At 36.9% G+C, this 22,314-nt stretch overlaps 1 protein-coding gene across 3 annotated transcripts in view; it reads left to right on the top strand.

The window, feature by feature from the left end:
- thbs3b (thrombospondin 3b) overlaps window positions 1-21,953 on the top strand; it is a 41,151-nt gene extending 19,198 nt beyond the window's left edge. Inside the window, exons 1-24 of one of the 3 annotated variants that reach the window (XR_013822161.1) lie at window positions 1,765-2,090; window positions 5,769-5,975; window positions 6,113-6,366; window positions 7,179-7,281; window positions 9,378-9,404; window positions 9,513-9,595; window positions 9,678-9,729; window positions 10,212-10,360; window positions 12,407-12,544; window positions 12,735-12,809; window positions 12,925-13,077; window positions 13,271-13,381; window positions 13,879-13,986; window positions 14,159-14,318; window positions 14,405-14,523; window positions 15,268-15,320; window positions 15,522-15,715; window positions 16,297-16,475; window positions 16,590-16,638; window positions 16,968-17,164; window positions 20,253-20,425; window positions 20,571-20,710; window positions 20,898-21,018; window positions 21,626-21,699. Coding sequence is in view for 2 of the 3 variants with exons in the window: in XM_079880073.1 (XP_079736199.1) it covers window positions 2,009-2,090; window positions 5,769-5,975; window positions 6,113-6,366; window positions 7,179-7,281; window positions 9,378-9,404; window positions 9,513-9,595; window positions 9,678-9,729; window positions 10,212-10,360; window positions 12,407-12,544; window positions 12,735-12,809; window positions 12,925-13,077; window positions 13,271-13,381; window positions 13,879-13,986; window positions 14,159-14,318; window positions 14,405-14,523; window positions 15,268-15,320; window positions 15,522-15,715; window positions 16,297-16,475; window positions 16,590-16,638; window positions 16,968-17,164; window positions 20,253-20,425; window positions 20,571-20,710; window positions 20,898-20,953 (2,862 nt within the window). In the remaining variant the exon portion in view is untranslated. Of the gene's footprint in view, window positions 1-1,631; window positions 2,091-5,768; window positions 5,976-6,112; window positions 6,367-7,178; window positions 7,282-9,377; window positions 9,405-9,512; window positions 9,596-9,677; window positions 9,730-10,211; window positions 10,361-12,406; window positions 12,545-12,734; window positions 12,810-12,924; window positions 13,078-13,270; window positions 13,382-13,878; window positions 13,987-14,158; window positions 14,319-14,404; window positions 14,524-15,267; window positions 15,321-15,521; window positions 15,716-16,296; window positions 16,476-16,589; window positions 16,639-16,967; window positions 17,165-20,252; window positions 20,426-20,570; window positions 20,711-20,897 lie in introns of those variants that run through there. The other 2 variants (XM_079880073.1, XM_079880074.1) reach the window with 2 other exon arrangements.
- Window positions 21,954-22,314: the final 361 nt, after the last annotated feature.

The raw sequence follows: 22,314 nt of genomic DNA, 5'->3' as shown, positions 1-22,314 counted from the left end.
TATTTTACTGTCAGTAACTTGTGCAACTGTGTAATCATGAAAGGATTCCACATTTAATGACAAAATGTTTTGTTTAAAACAAATACAGGCTGCAATGCATTTTCTGTATAATGCTGGTCCATAAATAATAATAATAAAAAAATCAACATAAGTGTACTTTGAAGCAGTGTTTAATAACAACAAAGTAGACAGTTTTAAGGGCGTTTTTAAAAAAAAATTCTTTCAGCATTAAGTATTAGGTCATCATCGGTCGAGATTAACATAGAATGTAGATGGTTGTTTACACAGCTTGCATGTGTTTAACTTTATCATTTGTTTTATGATCTTCAGACCTATCTTGATCAAAATTCTTTCAGTAGTCTTGTTCCAATTATGCTGCTGTTTAGCATCAAGTTAGATTTAGTTGAAAATTTCTGCCTCCTACTTCCCATGGGATTTTAGGTGTTTGTGTTTTAAATGTAATGTGAGAGTGTTTCAAATCCCAGTTTGGTTAAACCAATCAATTGCAAAGAGTGCCATAGGGTTTGCGTTTGAAACTATTTTTGACAGGATCATAAAGTTATAATCCATAGAATCTTAATAATTAATTAAGAATTAAGAATTTTCAACTAAAAAAAAGAAAACTTTTGATCTGTTTTAGCATTTATTTACACAACAACAGCGTTTTGGGGGTCCTGAAAGTGCAAACATTTGAAAAAGTGCAAGTTTTTGAAAACGTTATCGTTATCGTTGCTACAAAAACACGAAATCGTAAAAAATATGACGTCATGCGCATGCGTATCATCTGTTCAGTCGATAGGCGTGGTTTCTTTTTTTCGACAGCATTGCCACATGAAAAAACGCAACCTTTCCTTTATCATTGTTGTGTAAACGCACGTGGCATGTGTTTTAATAAAATATAACATTTCAAGCAGTAGCTGCTTATGAACATGTTCATAATCATAGTTAATGTGATGGACTAGACTTGTAGTGACATAGCTGAGCATAATTTGTTCAGATGTGACTTAGTTTTGTTGTACAATGAAATGATGCTCTCATTTTACATGTGACAAGACACATTTGCCTCCGGCCCATACCCGAAGATAAAAGGTTTGTGGACCTTAAAATGCAGTGGTTTTGCTCGGTTTTCTGGGCCCTTTGTACCGTTTGCATTGAGCTATATCTACTTGTGTGTTTAAAAAAAATTGTTATAATACAAAATCAACGTGTAGTAGGCTAACCAAAGTTGTTGTTGTTGTGTGTGTGTGTGTTTCTTTTCTTTTCTTTTTTTTTGGGTAAAAGCACCAAACAAACGCTCGCGGAAGTAGCCATAGCAACAGTGAACTACACTAGCGCTTTCCGCTAGTTTCCGCCTGCCAGTGTGGCAAAAACATTAAAAAAGCACTTATGTCATTTATCATAACTAAACAAGTTTTTTTTTCTTTCTCTAAATTAAGACAAGCGAAGACAGTGAGCTTCGAATTCCGCCCTCAAAATTATCCAACCGTTGTCGTAACGTTAGCTTTAATTTGCACTCTGTCGTATATGCTTTATGTATTGTTGAACCCAAACTCAAATATCTATTTTTAGTTCACCGAAACAAAAACTTTCATAGATTTTCATTTGCACGATGAAATGGGATGAAATGCAATAGTCTGAGACGAGCTCAGTGCGGTAAGCTGAAGTCGCAGCGGGAGAGACCCGCAATAAATACTTGTAGGTTGATTGACAAGGCTCGTTATCTCTCCCCCTGCCGTCCTACAGCTCAACTTCTGTTTCTCATTTGGTATAGAAAGTGTTGAGCGCCGCAGAGTCTCAGAGGACCCGCAGAGTCAGACTCACCCGGCACCCGCTCAGACACTTTGAACCCCGGCCCGTTCAGGTCACAGCGACTCTCCGGTCAGCGGGTTTATGTGATGTTATGAAGATCTTGGGCGCTTTGAGCTGTTCGTGTCTTTGGGAAACAGGACTGTAAACTGGAATATATTCGAATCGTTTTATTAAACAATATTTGCTGGACTTTAAGAGGATGGAGTTGAGGAAAATTGTGTCAAACCTGCTTGTCCTGTATGTTGCGTTTGGCCACTTCTCCGAATCATCGGAAATTAAAGGTGGGTTTTTTATACATCTTAAAATGTAATAGAAACACTAATTTGTGTGGGGGTTTTCTTCCATTGGACTTGGATCCTGATTATTTCCCCCCCCCCCCCCCCCCCCACTGTGTTCAATGTGAAAATAACAAGTGATGGTGCACGTTCAGTGCTATAAAACTTTCACATTCATGATGGGTTCAGCTGGTTAGTTGCACTGTTAAACCGTTAATTCCTCATTTAAAACTGTTCTTTATTGGCTCACTTAATGCTTCCCCCTAGTGACCCAGTCCTATAGTGGTCAGACAATGTCCCCAAACAATGAGGTAATATCATGCAAATAAGTAAGCTGTTACCCAGTACAAACAAACTCTGACTAGAAATAAATTACATTTATTGAGGGGCAACCTTTTGCCTCTTATAATTGATTTTCATGGGCCTTTGTCTTTGTGGCATATTGTTTAAAAGCTCTAGTTTATTTCTGCAATGTTCTGCATTATAGCACATTCTCATTTGAATAAAAGTGTCTGCTAAATGCATTTATTTTAAATGGAAAATGTAATTATTAACAAAATCAACTCAGGTGAACAACCAATAATTGGTTTTCACAGGATTGTTCATTTATTTACATTTATTAATTTCTAGCATTTAACGATTTATTTGTAATAAACACATATAATGTAATAAAAATAGTAGGCTATTAAAAAAGTGTTGTTTATATGTTGAATTATGCTTTTTAATCCGTGAGTGCAGAGTGTGGTCATATTGTGACCGTTGCAGTGTTAGTCCAGGCGTTTTAAGACAAAATGTCAACCGTGAACAAATTGCAACAGAATCAAACTCAACTGATTTTGTATCCTCCATGTGTCCTGATTTGTCAACAAGATTCAACAAGACACCTGGCTATACCTAATGTTTAGATCTGTTGTGGAATTTATGCAAATTAGCACATCTGTAATTAGATTATGTACCGTTTGTCCATGTTAACAAATAATTTAAAAAAATTTGTAATACATTTTTTGTTTGTCTTGATATAAGTAATCAACTCAGTAATTTTCATGGTGATATCTAAAGGTTAAAATTTGTACCCTATTCATGTGAGAAAAATAATGAATAGGCGTATGAATAGGATATATTTGGGTCTTTTTCAGAACTTTCCCCTAATGGGATTCTTCGGGGTTTTTTTTTCCTTACTCAGGACATATGGAGGATACAAAATCAGTTGAGTTTGATTCTGTTGCAATTTGTTCACCCTTTTTTCCTAAAACGCCTGGACTATGTGAACAGCTGAAAGTCTGTACATTTTGACAATGAACCTGATTTGCAATGGGAGTTGAATAATTTCGATTGCAACTGTATATATTTTCCAAACTCTTCGGTGTTGTCTGTACAGCCTATGGAGTTGCATCATTATTTGAATGGATCAATAATTTGTTGCATGCCAGTCTATTATTTTGGTCTCAGGCATTTCAGGCTTAGGCTACCTGCCCCTAAATGTATTGGTGCACCTGCACCCATAATGACTGACCAAAAGCATTTGGCTGGTCATTTTACATATTGGTCAGACACCACTTACTTGGCCAATTATACTCAATCTCATACAACTTACTTGTGTGCACAGGTTTTCATTCAATATTTACACCTGACTGTAAGCGTGTAATGGGTGCTACTCTGCAGTGGTACGACCCGTACCAGTCTAAAATAGTCTGAATATAAACACTTATTATAGAAGTACAGTAGTGATTCAGGATAAGAGAAAAACATGGTTTGGAAAATGGATTCTTGATGGATTAAAAGGTATTTAAAAGGTGTCTGTTTTCATGACCGATTTATTCAAACTTATTTTACGTTTTCAACTTACTTTAATCTGTATTGCTGTCTGAACATGAAAAAGGACTGCAAAGTTACAAAGTCCACTCCAAAGGGAGTTATTCTCTGTATCAGTAAGCACTGTTTCTGAACACCCTGAAATATTCCGGGAATATCCACGTCACAATATTCCTCATTTAAATAATTCCGTTTAATTATAATAATTTCATTTAAAAAAAAAAGAAAAAAATGGACAAGGCCTGATTGATTTGCATTAGTAGTGTGGCCCTGTCCCAAATGGCTCACTTCATGTGCACTTGTGGTCTTTTGAACTTACGATTTCTGCAGTGTGCACGTTTCCGTTAAGTTCACAAGACCAAAGACTATCGATATAGGAAAACGGTTCACTCCTATTACTTATGACTTGGTGAAACTGCAACACGCAATATGGCGCAATACATCCCGCCTTCAAAGTAAAAGAGCCAATCGCTGATTGGTAAAGTCATTGCGTCACTGCAGCTGCCATAAGAAGCTCCGGTTCCCATAGAAACCTGAGACTCGCGCTTAGGAATGAATGCACATGCGCATTGGCTGGTCTAGCCTGAAAAATTAGCTTTTTTTAAACAATATTTGACAGTTCATGAAAGATTTTGTTGCAAGTAGTTTTTGAGATTTCAGGATTCCCCCTCTCAAATAGACAGAACTTGGTCTTGGATGCCTCACTACCATGAGGCGTTACAAATATGGCTGCCGAGTGAACAGACTTTCCTTGAAAGGGACTTTGACAAGACCAGGGTGTCCCATTTGTCATTTTAGGTTTCAGAAGGGGGCTCTTTTTGGTCGTTATGCGCCTTCGATGCACACTTTTACCGAGCCCACAAGCCTGCAAGCTCCGCAGAAGACTTCTACCTGTCAGTCAAAGCAGCATTACGTCACGAAAGTGTGGACTCGGAGGAAGATCGCGAGGGCTTAGGGTTCCATTTGGAACAGGGCCCTATGTTGAAAAAAAGATGGACAGCGCATCTCCGCTTCTTTCCACTGTATAGGGAAATGAAGCCAAAATATCCCAGAAACGGTTGTTGCCGATTACGTCATTCGGAGCTTGAGTCTTTGCAGTAGTGATCCTGAGGTGGAGTTGTGGTATCAAGGTCCTGCCCATACTCCCGCAGACACTGCTGTCAATCATGACGTTACACCCCATTATCAAATAACTAACTGAATCCAAACTTATTGCTAAAACGAACACCTGAACATACGTCTGTGTGATAAGAACTACCTAAAATGACAGAAACCATTTGTGGAAAAAAAAATAATGGATGTGTAATTGGATTTTTTAGTTTGACTCTTGTCCCATTCAATTACATGGAGAGGCTAGGGTTTATGGCCTGACTGCTTCCAGCCACCAGGGGGCGATCGAAATGCTTTGGCTTCACTTTTCAGGTAGTGTGCGGTACACATGGGTGTAGAAAGTTGCGGTTTTGGTAAGGGGCGTGACATTTCCAAACACGCTATGACCAATCACAACACCCAGTGACCAATCATCTGACCAATAAGAGCCCTTTGTCCTTTTCGGAAGGAGGGGCTTCATAGAGGCAGAAACTAAACAGAGCGTTACTGATGGACTGGGCAGAGAGTGTGCTGCAACAATGTCAAAATATGTGACAAATAATGTGTCTTTTGAACATTCAAGCATTAAAACCTATTCTAGTAGACCCCAAAAACAAAATCAAGACTGAAAAGGGGCCTAAAATGTCCTCTTTAAAAAATGAATATAACAGGTTAAATAAAAATATAATGAATATGTATAGTGCATATTCAACAAAATGATCTGTGCATAATACCTGCCTGAAGCAAACAAATCTCTTAAAATGTGCTCTGTGTCTCTCTCAGTGATAAATATTTTGGAGCTCCGTGATCCACGTCAGACAGCTGCAGCTATAGAGAATCTGTCTGGATCTCTGCAGACAGTGGGAGATCTGTACATCACCTCCACCTTCATGCTGCCACCCAAACTCGGCGGCGTTTTGTTCGGCCTCTATGATAAGGAGGACAACAAGAAGTACCTGGAGATTGCTGCTGTAGGCAAGATCAACAAAAGTAAGTGCTTTTTCCAAATACCTTTGCAAACATTCCCCCAAATGTCATTTGTGTTTCAAAAGGTTCTCAATAGTTTAAATAAGTCTTTGTTTATGATTCCTGTTATTGGAAAGATCAATTCTCCTTTCTCTCCTCAGTACTGGTGCGATACCTGCGCTCTGATGGAAAAGCTCATGCTGTCAATTTACAAAATCCTGTCCTCGCTGAGGGACGCACCCAATCATTTATTCTCAGAATGGGTGGACTTAGACGGAGTCACATAACCCTAGAGCTTTATGTAAACTGTCGAATGGTCGACTCTGCTCAGGGCCTCCCGTCCTTTGTCGGGCTTCCATCAGAGGCAGAATCTGTGGATGTTCGCACCGGACAGAAGTCTTATGCCAGGATACAGGTGATTCATTTAGGTCAACAATTAATTCACATTTTTTGTCATGTTTTGCAGTCTGTGTGAATCAAAGTAACTGTTCAGAAAACTTGAAGGAAAAAAATATTTTTTTGTCATTTACTCAAATGCATGTTGTACCAAACCCATAAGACTTTTTTCATTTTTGAAAACACAAATGAAGATATTTAAAAAAAAAACTGAGAGATTTCTGTCCCTTCAAGTCCATGCAACCAAAACTCGGATGCTTCAACATGTGGCATTGTAAAGATAATCCATATGAATTGTCCTCTGAAGAGACACAATCACTTTATATGATGAACAGATTTATTTTAGGCTTTTGTACATACATGTATAAAACTTAGTTTAAACCTCTCGATTCATATATGAATTACACTCATAGTTTTTTTTTTTTTTTTTTTTTTGCTTTGTTAATGTAGACAAATTTTGTAAAAGGATGAGAGGATAAAAATGTCTTAATTTGTGTTTCGAAGATGAATGAAAGTAAGTTTGAAATGAGGGTGAGTAAATGATGACAGAATTTTGTTTTTTTTGGTGAACTTAACCTTTACAGGAGCACACATAATCCACAGCTCATAAATGATATTTCAAATTGTGTGGTTTGTACTTTTCAAGTGACTTAAATACTGCTCTGATGGATATTTTATACATTTTCCTGTGTGCAGAGGAGTGAAGATCAGTGTGTTAAATTATGAAGTCTAGAAGAAGAGAGATAAGGATACATGTGTAAATATGCCAGTAATGAGTATGTTTCATATATATATATATATATATATATATATGTGCTGTATACATTTTAGGGCTCAGTAGAGTCTGTCAAACTGGCTCTCGGGGGCTCTCTGGCTACAGCTGGTCTTCTCATTGACTGTCCATTTCAAGGAGATTCAGCTATTAACAATGCAGGTAATGACTTCTTACAGCATCAGAGAAACTTTAACTATGTGGTAACTTACAAGACATGTTAAAAAATACACAATTTACAGCAGAGCACACTGGGCACTCAATGTCCAACAGTGCACTCAATTAATTCTTTCATTTACATTGTGACAAATAAACTATAAATAATATAACGTGACAGCACTAAAGTATGCTACTTTTTGTCAGACCTTTATTAATACATACTATAATGTTTTTTCAGACAATTGTTTTTAAATATTAGGTAGGATAGTACATACTGCATAGTATACTATTATAGTATTCCATTATCATGTCATCATACTGCCCTCTTGTGGCAATGCAGAAATTATGCCCATTATAGATAGACCATTTGGGAGCAGACGTCACAATTACGTCATTTGCACCTGTATACGCATTATGGTGGCAGAAAAACAGTGGTAACAATTGGAGATAACTGGCAAAATCCACAGAATAAGAATTTTTATATTTATTGTGCCTTAGGATGTCATAATAGATGTATAGAATTCCGTCATCAAATACGCCCTTTAAAACTATACAAAGACATTTATGTTACAAGCCACAGACTGGACTGGTGAAATGATTAGTCTACTATTAAAGCATGAATAAGTCTACATAATTTTCACATATGCAGTTCAAATGGGACACAATATATTGGGCCTACAGTTAAAGGTACAATATGTAAGTAATAAAATATCCAAAAATCACTTGCACAGTGTGATATATTTCCTGCAGTTGTGTACTTGCAATATCCCAAAAGTTCCCAAAGATTTTTAATTTCAGAGAAATTCCTATTTTAAATAATGGCTCGTCCCTGTTCACTTGTCGCATGTCAATGACATAATATCGGCGTTATCCCTGGTTTCCGCTCGTACTGCCATAGTAACCATGGCGACAGACATGGACAACTGCGTTACGTCTAGCGGCACGCTCACACTGTTGTTGTTTCGTTCAAACATTATGGACCATGGCAAGGAGACTTTGGGACAAAAGGAGAACTAAAACAAGGATCAATATCAGCGTGGCGTTTTCGAAATGCCAAGAGCTCCACGTCCGCGACTAACTTCGACTTGACAGAGACGCCGCTCTTGCATGTACTTTATTAGACAGGTGAGCAAATGTACATAAAACTAATCAATGTTATATAGCTCAAGTTACATGATGAAATGTTAGAGAATATGATCAGTATGTTATTTTAATGTTGATCTAGCTTACTGCTAGTCTCATACAGCCAACAAACTAACACATAGAATAACATTATAACTTTCAACACACTCAAATGCAGTTTAGTGTGATAGTGTAGACCAAGTGAAACAGCACTGCATTACCTCACAAGTTTCATTCGTCTAATAAACTGACCTGTGTGAGTAGTAATTCTGCACTTGCGTGTATTTTGGTAGAATGAAATGTCCTTATTCCTTTATATCCGCGGGACTCGCGTGTGGGGCTGAAATCTGTCTCTCATTAGCAATCACGACCTGCTTCATACCACAGTCATGTTAAAAACATCAATGTATTCACTCATTCCTCTCATAATTGTGAGATATAAACTCAAAATTACCTTTTTAATTTTTTTATTCTGTGGCTTCCATAGACTTATCACTGTAGAACTGTCATTATCTGACACCAGACATTTATAATTTTATGATTTTAACTGAATGAATTTCAAATTAAAATAAACGGTGTCCTTTTAAACATTCAATTCATCAAAGAATCCTGATTTTTTTTTAAACAATTTCCACAAAAATATTAGGCAGCACAACTGTTTTTAAAACTGATAATATTAAGCTGAAAATTCAGCTTTGACATCACAGGAATAAAATACATTTTAAAATATATTCAAATAGAAAAGTATAAATTGTAAGACAATTTCACAGTACTCTTTTTACTGTAATTTTGTGAGCATTAGATATATGCATTACAATTTTTAAAAATCATTACAAATAACATCACAACACATTTTTTAATTAAAGATTTTTAAATAAAAAAAACAACAGACTTCAAAAATATTTGTCTGTATATTATTTTGTTTTAGAACAAGATTTGTTTTTTATATATAAAATGTTGATGCTGTTTCTTTACAGTAGCCAGTGACATCAACGCCATCCTTGGTAAATATCAAATATTATCAAATCATGTGAATGTACTATCACAATTGAATTATCTCCATGCCTGTAATGCTTTTCTGTAATAATAAAAATACCCTCTCATATGGCCAGGTGATCACACCAAAGCTCTGATTGGACAGCTGATAATCTTTAACCAGATCATGGGAGAGCTGAGAGAGGATATCAGAGAACAGGTATTGTATTGCACATTTCTGTTTTTAAATGGGGTATGGGATTTTATCAAATCAAATTCTCTCTGCTTTTCTGTGTTTTTAGACTAAAGAGATGTCTCTCATACGAAACACCATCCTTGAATGTCAAGTGTGTGGTAAGTGGTGGAGAAAAAGCAGGAAGGATAATGGATCTGGATAATGGATCTGATAATGGATCTATTAGGTTTTGTTAAAACATGTCTGAAGATTGTCATGATATTCACCTTATTTTCCAACACGGAAGTAAGCTGTTTTCTGTGAATATGTGAGGCTTCCAATTCCTTAGCCGTTATAGGGAAATAACGAAAATAATATCAAAGTGCAGTAAATGGTAAAACTATTTGCGCTACAAACCAGTGGGTTTATAATTTTGACAATACATTAAAATAATGTGGTAAGAAATAACCAGTTTGCAATATCAAGCAGCATAAAAAGCTGTTTTGTACAGCTAATAATAACTGGAAGCGGATGACACCAGAAGCCAAGACACATGAAGAAATTTACAATTTATGAAATTTACAAATGGCCGTGCCCTTTCTTTCATGAAAAATTAGGTGGAGAGAGGTAACCTGTATGTTGCTCTCTCTCTGTTTATCAGGATTCCATGAGCCTCAATCACGGTGTCATCCTAACCCCTGCTATAACGGCGTAAGCTGCATGGAGAGTTTGGCGTACCCAGGATATCAATGTGGCCCCTGCCCAGAGGGCATGACAGGCAACGGAACACACTGCCAGGACATTGATGAGGTTCCTGCTAATATCGCATAGTTTATTATTAGTGTTTGCTAAGGCATCAAGTATTTTTTATATTGCTCCAAAAATACCAGAGTCATACACTTATAAAGACACTTATTACTTATTAGTACTTATTACAGAAATAATATTCACAAGGGAGGATAATCAACAAAACAGGGAACAGGTGTGTAACTTAATTAACAACCATGGAAACTAACAATGACCAGGAACACAGGCAAAACGGGAAGAGCGAAAACAAAATAAAAACACCATGAAACTAAACATTACTAAACATAACTCTGACAAAACACCCACCTCCCAGAAGGTGCATCATTGTGCATATGAGGAAGGGTGGCGGCTCTGGAGGTGGTCGAAAAGCTGGAGACAGACGGACACTAGGAGGTTGACCCACCGGTGGAGCCAGGATAGCTGGAGACCCAGGCAAAGGAGGAGACACAGAGACTGAGTGACACCATAGGTAGTGGAGGCCAAGGTGGAACCGTGGTGACGAGCGGGCAGAAGGAGCCAGGGTGTCGGAGGATTGAGGCAGAGCCGGTGGGACTGAGGCCCAAGGTGGAGCTGAAGGTAAGGAGGAGCCGGACAGAGCTGAAGGGGTGGAGGGACAAGGTGCAGCCAAAAGCCTGGAAGTCCTGTGGTGTAGGCAGTGATGACTGACCAAGGCGGAGCCGGAGTGACGAGGGAGCCTGGTGAAGCCGTGACGACGATGGTCCCATGTGGAGCCGAGGGGGTGAGGAACCAAGGTGGAGCCGACTGGTCAACGGGCCGAGATGGAGTGACGGGCTTGGCAGCCTAAGGCGGAACCAGGGGATCCACGTGCCAAGGCGGAGTTGGAGGCTTTGGGGAATAACCACTTTCCTCACAAACATTTACAGAGGCCAGACACATCTCACCCTCAGTATCTGGAGTATGGTCAGGGTTCAATCCATGCCCTCGTACTCCACGAGGACACCCACTGGGACGGACGGTGTTGCTTGCTCACGCAACTGGTCAGACTCCGGGATGAAGTTGGGCTTAGGTGTCAACTCTGGCTCACCCGTGAGGCACACAGTCAACAGCGAATTGTTATTAGCCAGCTCCCACTCCACAAATTTGGCAAAAATGTCCCTTGAGGACCATCTTTGCGCAGTCGTTCCTTAGTTCGCTCATTTTAAAACAACGACGACACCGAGCAAAAAACTGGGAGAACTGAGTGCTTAAATACACAAGGGAGGATAATCAACAGAACAGGGAACAGGTGTGTAACTTAATTGACAACCATAGAAACTAACAATGACCAAGAACAGGGAAAACTAAACCAAAACACCATGAAACTAAACATGACAACATAATATTGTAATATTAAATAACAGACTACAGTTAAAATTAGAATCAATCAAATTAGAATGTTACTCAACACATCAAAATATGTGTATTTCTTTAAAGCACAGCAAAAGATTATTAAAATATGTTTTAAAATGTACTTTAAAGTAAAACGTAATTTGACATAAAGAGTGTACATTTTTGTTTCTTAAAATACTTATGTACACTTTTAAAAAGTGCACTTCTTAAAGTACTCTTAAGTGGACTTTTATTTCATTGATGTTATATTATCTATAAGTACAGTTTATAAGTATATATATATATATATATATATATATATATATATATATATATATATATATATATATATATATATATATAAACTGTAGTTGCTAGCTGCTTGCTTACTGGGCAAACTCAAATTGACCAACCCCCAGGTTTCTACAGTGTTCTGATCTCTAGATACCCTTGTGAAAAAAAAAAAAAAAAAAATTATATATATATAATTAATATATAATAATAGCATATATATAAATAATATATAATAATAACATTATACATATGCCCAGTAAGCAAGCAGCTAGTAACCACAAAGCCACACTCATGACATCTTGGTAAATACATAGCATATTGAGATATTTAATTTGTGCTGCAGCAGAAAATGGAAGTTACAGTTTTAACATAATTTGTTTTTTGCCATACTTTTCTTTTTTCTCTCAATATCTCCCTTTGTTATAGTGCACTGCTCAGCCCTGTTTCTCTGCAGAGTTGTGTGTGAACACAGCTAAAGGATTCACCTGTGAGCCCTGTCCCATAGGATTCACCGGTACAACACTCAGGGGGGTTGGTTTGGAGTTTGCCAAGAGCCACAAGCAGGTAAAAATGTGTAAAAAAATCCAATTACAACCAAAAATAGTGAGGATAACAAAATGTAAAGATATGGCCCATTCAGACCTCAGTATTTTTTATTTAATTGAACAGACATTATGTCTGCGATTAGCTTTACTATTTAATGTTCTTGGTGTGAACAGGCTTTTACTGTGAGAATATTGTTAATTTTTTTCAGGAATGTGTTGATATTGATGAGTGTGCTGAGCACTCAAGTGCCTGTGTGCCCAACTCAGTCTGTATAAATACAGTGGTGAGTAAACTCTCAAATTTTGCACTTTAATTAAGTTAACACCAGAATTCGCAAGCCAATATAATTGGTGAAACATAAATGTACCACTGTCAAACTGACTTCTCTCTTTTCATAGGGATCGTTCAAGTGTGGCCAGTGTAAAGCAGGATTTGTGGGTAATCAGACTGCTGGCTGTTTTGCAAGGAGGACGTGTGAAACTCTGGGCTATAACCCCTGTGATGTAAATGCACACTGTGCGATGGGCCGCAATAATGACATTTCATGCTTGGTGAGAATCTAGAAATTAATTTTCCTACCTGGAAATTCTGAATATAAAATATTCATTTGTAATTAAAGCACATGCTGCTCTTAAGTGAGATGACAAATTCTTTAATGTTTTGGATTACTTCTTTGCTTCTTTTAACTCAAAAAGCCAGAATTGTCCAAATGGCTGATCCTTCTCTTCATTTTGTGTCCCGCAGTGTAACGTTGGCTGGGCAGGTAATGGGAACATTTGTGGTCCAGACTCAGACATTGATGGTTACCCTGATGAACCACTTCCATGCATTGACAATGACCAACACTGCAGAGCGGTACATGCTCATTCACAAAGAATAAATTGGACCCACTAATAGTTCTTTAAATTGCTCATCTGCCTTGTTTAATCACCCAATTCACTAAAGAAATTAATCATCAGAAGACAAACACTTGTGCTGAATAAAATATCCATGCCGAATTGCACTGGCCAGATCATAATGTCTAAAATACTGAGAAACACTGGTTATAGCACTCTTCTTTATCAATTGATGAATTACTACCATCGATTGATACAACGTGTACAAAATCTTGTTTAAACAAAATTATATTGGTCATCAGAGTATTACTTAATTTAACATGCTTATTGCATCGCAACACCAGTCCAAATATCACCTGGTTAAATTAGCCGAAACTCTATTGAATTTGCCACATTCTGTCCTATTCATTGTTTACTATCCTGTGAACAGATTTCTGCTTAACATCTCTGTTGTGATTTTTTAATCATGCTTTTTGGTATAATATGAGTATTAATAATTTGAATATCCCTGTGCAGGATAACTGTGCGAATACCCCAAACTCTGGACAAGAAGATACAGATGGAGATGGGATTGGTGATCAATGTGATGAGGATGCAGATGGAGATGGAATCAAAAATGTTGAGGTTTCTGATCAAGTGGCTAAGGATTGTTGAAATATTGAGCAATAATTAGATACCATACCGGTTTCATATTGGTAGATGTCCTGATGTTTTTTTTGTTTTTTTTAATTATTTTGAAACCAATTGTCTGTAGGACAGATCCTAAGCAGTAGTTATTCTAATTGCATGTTTCTAGGACAACTGCCGTCTAGTGCCCAATAAGGACCAGCAGAACTCTGACACAGATTCGTATGGCGATGCTTGCGACAACTGCCCTAACGTTCCCAATGGAGATCAGCTTGATACGGATGGCAATGGCAAAGGAGATATCTGTGACAATGATATTGATGGAGATGGTACTGGTCTACTCACTTTTAACTGTTCTGTAGTTTTACAGCATTGTACAACATCATCTACTCCTGCCACTGTATTCTCTGCGCAGGCATCCCTAACATTTTGGATAACTGTCCTAAAATACCCAATCCCATGCAGACAGACCGAGACGGAGATGGTGTGGGTGACGCGTGTGACAGCTGTCCTGAGGTCAACGATCCTTTGCAGGTTTGACAAAGGGATCAATATAATGGTAAAAGGAAGGGAAGAGGGGGAACCATCCAGAGATGAAGCTGAAGGTTCTTCATCTCAGGTTGAGATGTCTAAAAAATGGAGGCAGAGCTACAGCTGAGATAGTGGGGACATTAGGCCGGAATGATGTAAAACTGTCTATCATTTGTGTAGAATCATAGAACTAGTGTGCTTTTATGTTAGTGCCCAGTGAGGTTGTGTATATCGAGAAGAGTAGAGGTCCAAACACTGAACCTTGAGGCACCCCAGGGTTTTTAGGTTGCCTGACAAAATATTTTGCATAAATTGTTTACTGCTCATTGCTCACCCATTGCTTTAATTTAACTCTGCTCATTTGAGCAGTCAAATTAAAATGTTGCATTTTCAATAGCCAAATTCCACAACATGACTACTTAAGCAAAATTGAAGCAAAAAATGAACATGATCACTTTTCATCACTTTTTCAGAACTGTTGATAACTACAGAAACAGTAGCTTATGTTAGGGTTAACTTCTGTTCATTTACAAGAGGTGAGGGCTTCAATGACATTAGTTGAATGTATCAACATTTCTTCCATAATTATTAAAGAGGCATATAAATAATAAATAAAATGAAATTGGTTAGATTTTGTGAACAAATAGTGGCACTTAATCAACTGAAGCCAATGGAGCAGGGACTATGACCACCCTGCTTTTTAAATATGAATGCAATGATTAATTCTCATATTTTGCTTTTTTGCAGTCAGATATGGATAACGATTTGGTGGGAGATGTGTGTGATACAAACAAGGACATGTGAGTACTTGTGTTGATAAATGTTTATTTTACCCAAGAACAGGGGATTTTTACAGTTCTTTTAAAGTGTAATAGTTGTTTTAAGTTTGTTTTCTTTTAGTATAAGTCCGTTTCAATTTCTTATGTGGTATAATTCATCACTCAGAAAAATCAGCTTATTTAGTGTTTAAAGACCTACTGAAAATGATTCTCTGTGTGTAGGGATGATGATGGATATCAGGACACGAGGGATAACTGCCCTGAAGTGCCCAACAGTTCTCAGCTGGACTCGGATAATGACGGCATTGGGGACGAGTGTGATGATGATGATGATAACGATGGAATTCCAGATATCCTCCCTCCTGGTCCAGATAACTGCAGACTTGTTCCCAACCCCAGTCAAAAAGACACTGATGGTCTGATTCTTAATTCTGTATTTTGTAAAAGCATACTACACTTACTGTTTCTGCAGTATATATTCAGTGCACAGTATGTAAATTTTAAATTTCATACTATTTTTGCCAGAATGTGCAGTAAGAAGAGCGCATTGCACGAAATACTACAGTATATTCCACAATGCTATCTATTCAACTTGGCTTTCTATTTCCAATGTGACGAAGGAACTCAAAGTAATATCAACCACAACTTTAAACATATTTGCTTGACTGGAGGTCATAATGTTTTATTGGAGTGGGACATTTTACAGAAAATTTGATTTTTTATTTCTGAGATGATATCTGGACCAACACTCACTGAACTAAACTTCTGAAGTAATGAGATTATGTGACAACAATAAAGTATAGTATAGTATAACATTTTAAAAAACAACATGTGCTGTTTCACAGACTTTTCAGATTGTAAAAAATAAATATGATGCAGTAACGGTAACCGGTATGCTAATATTCTTTTCCAAAGATACCTGTCACATATATACACTTATTGTCTTATTGACACTCTAGAAATTAACATATTTGTTTTGTACCTTCTCTCCTTTCAGCCAATGGAGTTGGTGACATGTGTGAGACAGACTTCGACAACGATAAGGTGAATGACTTGTTGGATGCGTGCCCTGAAAGTGCTGAGGTCACTATGACAGATTTCAGGGCGTTCCAGACAGTCATTCTTGACCCTGAAGGAGATGCTCAGATCGACCCCAATTGGCTGGTACTAAATAAGGTGATTATTGATTAAAATGGCTTTTATTTGATCAGCTAGCTTTTCCTATATTGTTGTGCTTATTGTAGACAAAGTCTTTGAAGTATTATAAAAACAACTTTGGTGTTTTTTTAGGGAATGGAGATTGTGCAGACCATGAATAGCGACCCTGGTTTGGCTGTGGGTATGTACACTGAACAAAAAATTGTGTAAGGTTTTGGCCTACTTTATAACAATTTATACTCAGAAATTACTTGTAAAAGTCACAAATAATTAAAAAGAAATGGCAAGTAATACATTGAATTAAACGTGAAATTTTGAAGAAGAAAGACTGAAATAGTATTTTCTTGTAAAACATTGTTTTAACATGTTTTAATAGTGTACATAAAACTCTTTTACATTTTCGCACAGCCATAAAATCACAGTTGGTGTTTTGTGACTTTCACAGTTCATTTACTTCACTTTCAACAGATTAATTGACATTTCTGTGTCTCAACAATTTTTTTTATTTAGGTTACACAGCATTTAATGGTGTTGATTTTGAGGGCACGATCCATGTGAACACGGCCACTGATGATGATTACGTGGGCTTCATCTTTGGCTATCAGGACTCTTCCAGCTTCTATGTGGTGATGTGGAAACAGACAGAACAGACATACTGGCAGAATTTACCCTTTAAAGCCTCAGCTCAGCCTGGACTACAGCTTAAGGTAAAGTCAATTTAAAATATGCATTCAAATTAGGGCTGTCAATAATGTAACTGAATTATGCACCCCTTACAAAAAGTTTAAGTTTAAGTGTGCTACTAGTATACTTCTTTTAAACTAAAAATAAAACTTTCAGTCTACTTTTTATTTACTTCTCAGAAATATACTTAAAATTACACTCAAGTATACTTGAATTATAAATGTCTAAATATATTTGGCCTATACTTGTACTCAATATTTTGATCGAGATACACTCACCTAAAGGATTATTAGGAACACCTGTTCAATTTCTCATTAATGCAATTATCTAATTAACCAATCACATGGCAGTTGCTTCAATGCATTTAGGGGTGTGGTCCTGGTCAAGACAATCTCCTGAACTCCAAACTGAATGTCAGAATGGGAAAGAAAAGTGATTTAAGCAATTTTGAGCATGGCATGGTTGTTGGTGCCAGACGGGCCGGTCTGAGTATTTCACAATCTGCTCAGTTACTGGGATTTTCACGCACAACCATTTCTAGGGTTTACAAAGAATGGTGTGAAAAGGAAAAACATCCAGTATGCGGCAGTCCTGTGGGCGAAAATGCCTTGTTGATGCTAGAGGTCAGAGGAGAATGGGCCGACTGATTCAAGCTGATAGAAGAGCAACTTTGACTGAAATAACCACTCGTTACAACCGAGGTATGCAGCAAAGCATTTGTGAAGCCACAACACGCACAACCTTGAGGCGGATGGGCTACAACAGCAGAAGACCCCACCGGGTACCACTCATCTCCACTACAAATAGGAAAAAGAGGCTACAATTTGCACGAGCTCACCAAAATTGGACAGTTGAAGACTGGAAAAATGTTGCCTGGTCTGATGAGTCTCGATTTCTGTTGAGACATTCAGATGGTAGAGTCAGAATTTGGCGTAAACAGAATGAGAACATGGATCCATCATGCCTTGTTACCACTGTGCAGGCTGGTGGTGGTGGTGTAATGGTGTGGGGGATGTTTTCTTGGCACACTTTAGGCCCCTTAGTGCCAATTGGGCATCGTTTAAATGCCATGGCCTACCTGAGCATTGTTTCTGACCATGTCCATCCCTTTATGACCACCATGTACCCATCCTCTGATGGCTACTTCCAGCAGGATAATGCACCATGTCACAAAGCTCGAATCATTTCAAATTGGTTTCTTGAACATGACAATGAGTTCACTGTACTAAAATGGCCCCCACAGTCACCAGATCTCAACCCAATAGAGCATCTTTGGGTTGTGGTGGAACGGGAGCTTCGTGCCCTGGATGTGCATCCCACAAATCTCCATCAACTGCAAGATGCTATCCTATCAATATGGGCCAACATTTCTAAAGAATGCTTTCAGCACCTTGTTGAATCAATGCCACGTAGAATTAAGGCAGTTCTGAAGGCGAAAGGGGGTCAAACACAGTATTAGTATGGTGTTCCTAATAATCCTTTAGGTGAGTGTATAATTAAATGTATAATTAAGTATTCTAAGTATACTTGGATTGTAGTTGTATTTACTCTTTTGATTGAGTAACCTATTAATTAGTATTTTCTCATAGTTTTACATTGTTTAAAAAATATTGATTTAAAAAGAAAACAGATATGTTCCTAGTTCTGAGTATTTGAATTGTTTTGTCCACTGGTGGTAGTGTACATAGGAATTGACTTCAAATTTACTTAAAGTACAGTGAAAAGTATATTTAAAGTATAAAAACGAATACCTAAATAGAAATATAGTACTGTAGTATACTTAAAGTGTAAAAATTATACATAAATAGTAAACTATATCTATGATGTTAAGTTCACTTAAAGATACAAATATACTTGCAGTATAAAACTACTAAGAAATGTGCTACAATATTCGACTAGTAAACTATCAGTACACCTATAAGTGTATTGTATACTTCACTTGTAGTATAGTTTCAGTATAAATGAAAAACGCAGTTGTAAACTAGTTGTGCACTCAAAACTACTAAGAAATGTGCTACAATATTCGACTAGTAAACTATCAGTACACCTATAAGTGTATTGTATACTTCACTTGTAGTATAGTTTCAGTATAAATGAAAAACGCAGTTGTAAACTAGTTGTGCACTCAAAGTTTACTACTGTTACACTTAAAGCATGCTTAAAAGTATACTTTTATACACTAAAAGGTGGGTCAGTTTAGTCCCAAGTAGTATTGAAATAGTACACTTACAAGGATACTACTAGTACATTGATATTAGTATAATACATAAAGTAGCCTATACTTCAAAATATTCTTGAACTTTTCGTAAGAATACTTAAAGAAGTATACTTATTTTTTGTAAGGAACCTGATATGCAGAATAATGTTAATGAATTAACTGAATGTGAATATTTGCTGAGAAAAGCAAAGCAAATGTAGTACTTTATTGTGGCAGATAATTAAAGCATTGAATACACAAAAATTCACCAGTGTTGCATTTTTACGATTGTGAGAAAGGAATGTGGAGGGAGAAAGGAGAACATTTGGGACATAATGTAGGCCTGATTAAAAAAAAATATTAAAAGGTTTGGCAACAGTAATATATAAAAAAAAAAAAAAAAAAACTCTCTTAGCTCACCAAGGCAGCATTTATTTAATCGAAAATACAGTAAAAAATATTATTGTGAAATGTTTTCTATCTGAATATATTTTAAAATGTAATTTATTCCTGTGATGACAGCTGAATTTTCAGCACCATTACTCCAGTATTCAGTGTCACATGCTTGCTCCTTCAGAAATCATTCTAATATGTTGATTTGCTGCTCAAGAAACATTTATTATTATCATTTATTATTATTTTATGTTGAAAACAAATTTTTTTTTTTTTCAGGATTCTTTGATGAATAGAAAGTTAAAAAAACACCATTTATTTGAAATAGAATTTTTCTTTAACAATGTAAAATTATTTGCTGTCACTTGTGATCAATTTAATGCATCCTTGCTAATTAAAAGTATTAATTTCTTTTTAAAAATCTCACTCACGGGAAACTTTTAAACAGTAGTGCATATATTCATGTTTAAATGCCTTTTATTAACATTACTCAGAAGTCTCTTGTTACCTCACTCTTCCAGGCAGTGAAGTCTCGTACCGGCCCTGGTGAGTATCTGCGTAATGCCCTGTGGCACACAGGAGACACGTCAGGGGAAGTTACTTTGCTTTGGAAGGACCCAAGAAATGTGGGTTGGAAGGACAGAACGTCCTATCGCTGGCACCTCTCTCACCGCCCACAGGTGGGCTACATAAGGTGAGAGCTGATCTGATTTAACTTTAAGAGATACACAAAACATTTTTCTATAAATGAGGACTCACACAATCATATCTCTTACTATTAGAACTTGAAATATTTAGTTTTGTAGAGTTTGACTGGGTTCTTTATATCTATGGGACAGATTAAGACTGTATGAAGGTACAGCCCTGGTGGCCGATTCAGGAGTCGTGATAGACACCACTATGAGAGGAGGGCGGTTGGGCGTCTTCTGCTTCTCCCAGGAGAACGTCATATGGTCTAATCTCGGCTATAGATGCAATGGTAAGTAACATGATGTGAGATGCATTCTAAATGGAATCTCAGTATCTGAGGGTCAATTTGAAAATTCTAGGCTATATATAGAAATATAAAATCGGAATTGTAATGGTTCATTGTACTGTGAGCTTCAAATTGAAAGCGTGTACATCTCGATTCAGAGTGACTTTTTTTCTTCTGGTATTTTGCACAGATTCCATACCAGATGACTTTATGCTGTACCAAAAGCAGATGAATCTGAGGACATAAGCATCGCGCTGCATCCCCTCATCATGTCTACCTGTGTGTTTGTGTATATGTGTGTGTTCAGAGAGGTAGGAGGAGATCATGATTAAAGTAGTTTTTTATATTGTGAGATTTTGAAGGGTAGAAATATTGTCAATCAAAATGATACACTACACTGCGCAAGTTTGCATCGTGCACCATCATGTATGCTTGAAATATGAGTGTGGTATCTGTGTGCAATTTGGATGAGAATCAGCAAACCTTAAAATGCAAACCAAATGGAATAAATGTCCTTAAGTTTTAAAAGCTATTAATAAGGTTGTAAATTTAAAAAGGCAATACATGTAACTAAATAGGTTGACTGTGAATTTGGCGTCTTGCAAAAAAATGCTAATAAAAATATCCTTATGTAGTTAAACTACATTTACATACATTTCAAAATACACACAGTTGTGTTTCATTATAAAACCCCATAATGTGTTATTAAATTCAGTAATTGTGCTTTTCTAATGGTTTTCCCCTCCTGTTTTTCATCCAAAGAGGCTGTGATTGGGAGGTTATTTTGTTCATTTCAGCACCATGGACAGTGATCTAATATGTACTTGTTATTCAGTGTGCTGCGAGAATTTAGTGAAGAAAATGAATAAGGACATTTACAAAACTGCATAACAGGTGTATTTGTATGATTTATCCCAGACATAAGCCATTCGCTATTGGTTTGGTGTGAGATTGGAAGCCATGGCAGTATAAGCAAGACAAGGGCACGCCAGCAATAAGCTAAAGAAATTCACTGATCTAGCGTTTTACATTTCAAACATATTAACAGAATAAAATAAATCTAAGCCAGACATCTGTACTGTTATGATTTATGCACTTTAAATCATGCTATCCAGTGTATTCATTTAATATTGATGTGTGTCGGTTGGAATAGGCCTGGTTTCACAGACAGTTCTTAGATTAAGCCAGGAGGATTAGGCTTTAGTTCAATTAGGACATTCAAGTATCTTTAATAAATGTGCTTTAGGAAAAAAACATTACTGGTGTGCTTCTTGAGACAAAACAATAGTGCTGGTATATTTTAAGATTGTCAGTGCAAGTTTTTTTCAGGTAAAACAGCTCAAACGTGCATTTTAGTCTGGGACTAGACTAAAGTCTTGTCTGTGAAACAGGGGACAGGGTTCTGGTTCCTAAATGGAAGCTGTCACAAAATGTAACATCTGACCTCTCGTTGATATTATATTGATTAAAACCTGTCAAGGTGTGGACATAAGCGATATTTCAAACATTCATGTAAAAATAGAAATGAACTCCACAGTTAAAAATGTTATGAGAATAATTTTGTTAAAAAAAAAAAGTAAAATAATGTTATATAAGATACAAACCAG

The sequence above is a fragment of the Squalius cephalus genome (genome assembly GCF_949319135.1).
Source record: "Squalius cephalus genome assembly, chromosome: 8".
Classification (NCBI taxonomy): Eukaryota; Metazoa; Chordata; class Actinopteri; order Cypriniformes; family Leuciscidae; genus Squalius; species Squalius cephalus.
Note: the sequence above shows the minus strand (reverse complement) of the source record. Positions and strands in the feature narration are given on the sequence as shown.